Genomic DNA, 8,152 nt, shown 5'->3' with positions numbered 1-8,152 from the left:
TTGAATCCCCTCTTATAATACCCCATCTCTCTTCCATTCAACTACAAAACAATTTTATTCCCTCATTTTATACCTTGAGAAATGTTAGGTACAAAGAAAATGAACAAAGAAAATATCCTTAAAGTGTACATGAATGGCTCAGATGCACTGCACAATGAATCTGAGTCGTTCATGTACACTTTAAGGGTATTTTTTTGTCAATTTTCTTTATCCCTAGCACTCCTCATAATCTCATCCAAACCAAGTATTATTTAATCCTCCGTCATATCAATGTGGACCCACTCTTATTACATAATACCTCCTATTATCCAATCCCCCCTTCTTACATAATACATCCAAATCTAATACCTCGTCCAAACGAGCCCTAAGGGATATGAGAGAGAGGATTAGAGAGATAGGGGGTAGACGACAATTTCGGGTTCATTTGGGTTTGGGGATTTATTTGGATTGCATTTGAGCTTAATTTTAGAGGGTGTTGGGTTTGAGGGGAGAGAGAGAGAGCGCGCGCGAGTGGAAAAAGAAAACCCTGCTACAAGTACAGCAATGGCTGTACAGCAGCCAAGTATAGATGGATTTTGCGTCCGTCTCGGGTCCTGCAAAGATGATCGGAGCCGTTTATTTTGTTTAAAACATTTCATTTAAGGTTCCTGTAAAAAATCATCTCAATCCGATATCGGAAAGGGTGTTTATGCATCATCCAATTTTACTTCAGAATTTAGCTTAAATTTTGAAGCAAAGTTGGATGATTCATACATACCTTTTCCGATATCGGATTGAAATGATTTTTCATAAGGACCCTAATCGAAATATTTTGAACAAAATAAGCGACTCCGATCATTTTTCTAGAACACAAAACGGACGCAAACGAATTATGTATCTGGGTGCTGTACAGCTTTTGCTGTACTGCTATCTTTACTGAAAAGAAAAGGACGCCTTCGACGAAGGCTTCGCGCGATTTACTCGACGGCTTTTGTTGGGGAAGCCGGCTGAGTTGATTGAACTAGGTTTAAGAGTAATTAATCGGAGTGATTATTTAAGAGTAGTTAATTATTAGTGAGCATCATCTAGTTCTAGACATCTACCACCACATGTTTATGTTGGATTTGTAAGTGAGTGTGCAGATTCAAATAAATGTATATTGTGATAAATAAATGTATTGTGATGGGTGATAGACAATGCCCTGAGAGGATCCCCATTGTAATAAGCAAATAGATGTGGATAAACAAATTTAATAATAATGCTCAAAAAATACCCCATGTTATAATAAGTAATGTTACAAGTCTTTTAGCAAATAATCAAATTCTACCATTTCCATAATCAAACTTAACAAATTTTACCAATAACCAAAACTCAATAACCAAACTCAAAACTCAAAAAACCCTCCACATTGGAATCATTTCATCAAGACGAATAATTTGGTTTGGTCGAGTGCGTGATTAGAACTCATTTGTGATTGGACAAATATACATTGTGTATTGTGGTGGTTTTTTTGGTTATGGATGCAAAAATAACCAATGTGGGGGTAGAGGTTGTTAAGTTTGATTATGGACTAAATGGATAATCAAATGCTGACATGGCACATTTTGGTTATTGGTTTTGATTATTACCATTGCGGATGCTATAAGAACAATAAATTTTCCAAAGTGCATGACATGTACATATACACAAATTATCCAGTAAGGGATCCCTTATCAGTCTACCGTCCGGACCTCCCTTTTCTCAAGCAAATTTCGATGATCCGAACCGCTCAAAATGTGCAGAACGAGATTTTAAAAGTACCCTCTAGAAATCAGAGAAAAAAAAATTGACCGGGAAGGGATTGATTTGAGCAGCTTTTTATTGAACCGTTCAATGAAAATTGCTCCGATCAAGCCCTTCTTGGTCTTTTTTTTTTCTAATTTTTTGCGGATACTCATAAAATCACGTTCTGATCACTTTGAGCGGCTCGGGTCATCAAAATTTGATCAGAAAGGTGAGGTCTGCACCGTAAAACTGTGCGGTTTAAGAGACACAAAAAAAAAACACCTAAAAAAATACCTCTAATCTCAATCTCATAGTTCCCGATCAAATTTTTATGATCCGAACCGTTCGATGTGTGCAAAATGTGATTTTAAGAGTGCTCACGTGAAATTAGCAAAAAATATGACCGGAAAGTGCTTGTTTTGTATAGTTTTAATTGAACCGTTCATCAAATTATTTTTTTTGCTGATTTCTCGCGAGTATCCTTAAAATCACGTTCTGATCACATTGAGCTGCTTGGATCATCAAAATTTGATCGGAAACTATGAGATATTTTTTTAGATGTCTAAGTAGTTGTCCCCGGAACCGCCTCATATATATATGCACACACACGAATAATTATCATTAATATTCAAAATTAGATATATGTAAATAAAATTTTCAAAATTCGAACGCTCGGTGAGCCGGGGCCAAGGGCAAAGCCCCACGGGCCCAATATAGCTCCGCCCCTGGCTGGTGGTGGTTTGTTGGTCCGGTAAGGGTTAGGGAGGGAGGGAGAGAGAAAGGGGGCGAAAGATAGAGGTGTTTGAGGGAGTGATCAGATTACATAAGGGTGACTTCGGAAAATTTGGTGTGCTCACATTTTGACAACATGGCAAGGTCTCATTTGTTGGATGTAACATTGTGTTTGCGGCACATCCGTAAATAAGTTATTCTCATTGTGGAAGTCATTATTTGCTTGCTTTAGTACAATTTTGTAAAAAAAATTAAAAAAAAAATTTACTTCCCCAGTGCAATGTCATTTTGGAGTACCTTTCTCCTACTAACTTTTTATAAATAAACTACAAATCATTACCCTGTTCGTTTAATTTGAATTTTGGATTTTGGGTAATGAGTTGAGAGAGATAGAAAGAAAATTGAGAGTAATAATTGAAAAAAAATTTATTAAAAATCGTGCGCAGAGAGAAAGTCCAAAGTCCAAAAATCCTAAAACAAACGGGGTCTAATTAACACAAAAGTTGTAATTTTTTACATAAATAAAAAAACACCACCAAAACTAACAAAAATTGAATGATGAACATAGTACTCTTCAGTGCTCGAGCCTCGAACGATGCATCATCTTGGCCAGAACTTCCTTTTACGCAATTGGTAATAAGCATTCGGTCGAGGTTCCATGTTGGACAGATCCTAAATTTTTGGTACCAAAAAGATTGTGCTTGCTATTGTGTTTTTCAAAAAAAAAAAAAAAATTTGCTGGATTTATGTCATTGGATCAAGAATCAGAAAATGATGATGGAATTACTTCATGTGCAATTCAATCTTGGCGCCAAATCCATTTGGGGGGTTGGATTACTTAGATTTGTGAAGTTTGTGTTCGTTGATCTCAGATTGGAATAAAGAGCTGATTTATCAGGAAATTTGGTGTTCGTTCGTTGTTGAAGCTTGATGTGATCAATTTGGCAGCACAAATGACTTTGCCAAAATCTATTCCAATCTGAGTTTATTGAGAGAGAGAGAGAGAGAGAGAGAGAGAGAGAGAGAGCATGTGAAGTACTTCGGCATCAAGAGCAAAACATGTAGCATGTCTAGAGAGAAGGAACATGTACGAATTTATCCATAAAAAACACAAGTCGTCCATCAATATCTGTCTAACTTGTCTAACTGCATGCCCCGTTGTTGAAGACTTTAATAGCCCAACAAGAAGAAAATTAGAACAATAAACCCTGCTGATCAGTGCCAATGGCAAAAGATAAGCGGAACTTGATATCCTCACAGAGCATTTACCATCCTCTTCATCTCAGCAGACCTCCTTGGATCTGCTTCCTCAATAGCTCTTTCGGTAAGTACATGCTTGATTCGGCACATGGACTTCCTTACCTGCTTTTGTTTCATCATCATAAGCACAAATGACAATTTCATGAGTGAAAGGCAACAGTGGGCAAATGGGAAAAAAAATCTTAAGTTTGGTCATCAGCTCATCATTTTCCTTTGGTTTGGTAAACTCCATTTTATTAGGCTGTGTTGGATCATGGATGTTTGCCGGGGTGTGCAGAGGGAAAGGAAAAAAGGAAGGGAATCTCTCGAAGAATCTTAACTTGTCTAACTGACTTCCCCTCCCTTTTCATTTCCCTCAATGAATCTCTCTAAGAATCCAACAACCAAACATACAATACAGTAAAGAAATAACAGATCATCACAGGGGATTCAGCAAAGTCAACCACACTTACGCAATCATATGTGTAGAGAAAGCAAACAGTTTAGCTTCCATATTCAAGCCAAGAGATTGTACGAAAAATTTTAGTAATTACGTTTCACATGTATGGGCCCTGGATGATACATGATTCGCTTCTTGCTAATTTCACATCTTGATGCTTGTTAAAATCAAATGAGAGAGACAGTACTCGTTGAAACAAGAAAAACAAGAGAGAGAAGAGCAAGTAATCAACTTGGAGGGAAGTGATTCCACTTATCAATTCTCTCTATACTCCATTCGTCTCTAATATTGTGTATATGCAGTACGTATATACATTTTTTCTTGTAGATGTTCTACATTTCTTACACTGATAAGAATCACTAACAAAAACAAAAAAACAAGATTTTTTTGGCAATTACAGGGAAGAAAAATAGGCATAATCTATGCACAACGGTAAGACCTGGTTTTGTGACATCATTTTGACTTTTTTCTTCTTCTGAAAATCAGGTTTTTACCTCCAAAATATAGTGCAATTGGTTTGCAAGAGTTCAATAAAATCAAGGAAAGTTAGAGGAATAATGGATAGCGCACAAGGTTTGAAGGAAAACCATAAGGGCATTCAATTTTTAAACATCAACCATATACCAGCATTAAATAGACTATTATAGAAGTGAAAAAAGAAAACACATGTACCAAACTAAAGATGCTGAGTAATACCTTTGGGATACGCTCTGGATTAGGAAACCGTAGGTTCTGTGCATTAAGCATCTGGCGTTGACTCATCAGCATGTTCTTTTCCTTCAACAGAATGTACCAGAGCTTGTTAAGATCGTCCCATGATTTAAGACGGAGCTCAGAAGCCTTCCAACTTCGACCTGAAAGTGACAAAGAAGTACAAAACTGCATAGGGAATACTGCTCAAAAATACGTTCAATTGGTTTTAGAAGGACGGTACTCTAGTAAATGAAATCGGAGGCTTGTGAGCCACCTGAAGCAATATGTAAGATTTGAGCTACATCAGAGACACATTAGAAGAATGTTAGGTGCCTGGTGCAACATTTGCACAACCAATTACACAATTAATAACATAGACAAATCTTCCTCTCCAGTAAAGCTTTAAAACAATTCAACAGAATCCAAAATCCCAGATAAGCTGTTAGGTAGAGGGGTAACACTATTCTCCATATCCTTAACAATATGAAACTCTTTTAATGGAAGGTTTGCTATCCTGATGTTTTACTTCTGTTTTTGGTATTAAATTCTCCCTTTAGCCACACACACAAAAAGTACCGTAAATTCAGCAACTTTTAGCCTGTCCTTAATTCATCATACATTGAACCTTAGGACATTGACAACAAGCATGAGACTCACGAATCTACCCTATACAACTAGATATTACTCCATCTAGGAAGAATTTGCAGAATCGCTGGATGTGTACAAGTGTGAATTCACTAGCCACAAGTCCAGAAAAAGGATCAAAATGTTCCCAAAATTTTAGTTCTAGCAATGTCTGAATTCGGTGACGTATCATGTTAGCTCTATGTATGGGTCTTATTGAACTGCTTTACCTCACCAAGCCACAAAGAAATTGTCCCTGCTCCCCAATGAGCTCTTAATTGTCAATGGAGCGAAATCACAATTTCAAGGCATTCGATTTGGCTGCTCCACCTTGTATATTCTTTGCTAGGAGGGACCCAGAGATTCCCTAGCTGAAAAAGATTTGAGGTTGAAGACCATGTGGCATTCCCAACTATATTTATCAGTTACAGAACTGGTATTTTGGAATAGTCTTACGAGGTCAAATTTCTCGATGCATCAGAGGCCATAAGCAGAACTGGTATTTTGGAATTGAGAAAATCAAAGACTTTTTCATGTGAACAGAGAAGATTTTTAAAGGTGACTTTTTTGGTGACCTCCAATAGTTTCCATGTGTTTTATGTTCCTCTTTGCTAAGAATTCCTTAATAGGTGAAAACCAAAACACCTTAAGTAGCCCAATCCTACAAGTAGTTATACTGAAATTTTGAACCACTGCAGATAAAATATGAACAAGAGCAGCCACGTAATTGTTTCTACGATGTCTCTGCATTGATTTTGTTGCATCAATTTTTCTGTTCTTGCAACAAAATTAACCTTACCCTTTTCAAAATTTGTCAGATCTTGCATAGCAGATCACTGATACATGCGCAATAAAGTCAACAGCCAACAGCAGGTGTAGTAAAAATAAGCATCACATGTGGAAACAATTGTTACATAAAACAAATATACAGGCAGAAAATAGAAGAGAAGGAAAATTTTCTACCGTAAACCACTGGTTTGTCATCTTCTGCACTTCTATCAACCTCAAAAAACTCCTCAAGAGGGTTGTATCCTGTCCTAGCTGTAGAAGTAGCCGCAGCAGCTGCAGCAGAAGTTTCTGATTTGGCTGCAGCCAAAAAGGCCCTCCCAAAATATCTCGAAATGAACATGATAAAGTAGTTTCTGTGCAATAAATCAGGTTAAAACTTAGCAACTAGCAGAAAAAATAAATCGGAGATGGAAAATATACGAATCATGTTCAACTATACAACCCCAAATGCAATAGAAAAACTTTCACTTTGTCCCCCAGGTATTGGCCATGAGATAATACCCACCACCCCTTTTAGTTTGAAAATCACCACATAACTCCTGTGGTTTGCGGACAAAAGTCCAACATCACATTTCCTACTAAGGAAAAATGCACCTCGCTTGCCTATGTTGCAATTGAATAAGTCTCAAGACAAAAATATTCTTCTATTATCATCAAATTCTCCACACGATAAAGCGCCATCAAATTCTCTCTGCTTCTTCAACTCCGTCCAAATCCACCACCTTATTATTCTCTTTAACCTCTACCACTTCACCACACAGCCCTCTCCATCTGTCCTCCACCACTGCACAACCCAATCCCTCCGTTGGAGCTAAATTACTGCAACCATGCTATCCAGCGCCAGATGTGCACCAATTCAGAAGATAAAATATAATTTTTGGAAAACGTAGGAAGGAAAGAAAAAAAAAACAGCGTTCAAAAGTTTTGTCACCGGTGAGGCATTTCGTCAAACATGTGGGGAGCAGAAGAACAGACTAAAGGTTTAACTTAAATTCCAATGCTCAACTGAAAAGGGAAAGCGCAAATATATGGCCAAAATGGGCCTCCTTCGCGGATTAGACGTCGAACAGACAAACCCAGAATAACAGCTCATCTCCGACGAGTCTTTTACAAAAGAGTTAAAGATTTTACGAAACAATAAACCATTAACAACATCCAAAACAAAACAAAAGCTAATCAATTACTAATTTGCTGCAGAAATGAGGTACCTGGAAATCTACGTCGACTAGAGTTTGTCCCGACGACTAGTCTCCGGCTAACGGAGAGAGAGAGAGAGAGAGAGAGAGAGAGAGTCAAGGTAACAGTCTAACAGAGCAAAGGCCCAATAAAATTGTTTTTCCAAGGCAAAGCAAAGGAAACAAACTCAGCCCGGGTCCAGTAATGCCTCATTTAAAAGAAGAGGCCCTGTATGCTATTGAGAAATCTTCAGTCATTGCCCAGTTCGATTTGGGTTTTGAATGAGATTTTTTTAGAGTAATGAGTGAAGAGAAATAGATGGAAAAAATTATTGAAGACCGTGTCCAAAAGTTTTGAAACCCAAAAACGAACAAATTACGTAGTCAAAAATTTATTGCTGCCTCGTGCTCTTTTTTCACGGAATTCATATATTTTGTCTTGGACTCCGCCGTTGTGAGAGAAAAGGAACTGAGTGGTGGTGCCCTAGGGGCTAGTGGTATAGTAAAAAATTTAGTTCGGTGAGGGCACCAAGTACCAACCATTAAACATGGTCTTAGAATTTTCTAGCATTTACTTATAATTAACAACCATAATATGGGAATGGGAGAGGCTGTAGTGCACCCGCTGCACTACACCGTGTAGTAGTGCGGCCGATCCGACCGTCCATCTCGGTGCAAACGGCTTGGATTTAATCCG

At 37.8% G+C, this 8,152-nt stretch overlaps 1 protein-coding gene across 1 annotated transcript; it reads right to left on the bottom strand.

The window, feature by feature from the left end:
• Nucleotides 1-3,546: 3,546 nt before the first annotated feature.
• LOC131311645 (uncharacterized) lies at nucleotides 3,547-7,659 on the bottom strand. The gene is made up of 4 exons (XM_058339170.1): nucleotides 7,489-7,659; nucleotides 6,455-6,633; nucleotides 4,871-5,028; nucleotides 3,547-3,837 (listed from the first exon to the last, which is right to left on the bottom strand). Exons 2-4 carry the CDS (start codon nucleotides 6,618-6,620, stop codon nucleotides 3,730-3,732), a joined length of 432 nt encoding a protein of 143 aa, XP_058195153.1. The 5' UTR covers nucleotides 6,621-6,633; nucleotides 7,489-7,659; the 3' UTR covers nucleotides 3,547-3,729.
• Nucleotides 7,660-8,152: the final 493 nt, after the last annotated feature.

This window comes from Rhododendron vialii, chromosome 12a (genome assembly GCF_030253575.1).
Source record: "Rhododendron vialii isolate Sample 1 chromosome 12a, ASM3025357v1".
In the NCBI taxonomy this organism is placed as follows: Eukaryota; Viridiplantae; Streptophyta; class Magnoliopsida; order Ericales; family Ericaceae; genus Rhododendron; species Rhododendron vialii.
Note: the sequence above shows the minus strand (reverse complement) of the source record. Positions and strands in the feature narration are given on the sequence as shown.

Excerpts from the sequence above, each read along its gene's own strand:
- LOC131311645 (XM_058339170.1), bottom strand. The coding sequence starts at position 6,620 with ATGTTCATTTCGAGATATTTTGGGAGGGCCTTTTTGGCTGCAGCCAAA. Across the intron at positions 5,029-6,454 it reads TGACAAACCAGTGGTTTACG|GTCGAAGTTGGAAGGCTTCT; the intron begins GTAGAAAATTTT and ends TGTCACTTTCAG. Across the intron at positions 3,838-4,870 it reads ATCCAGAGCGTATCCCAAAG|GTAAGGAAGTCCATGTGCCG; the intron begins GTATTACTCAGC and ends AAACAAAAGCAG.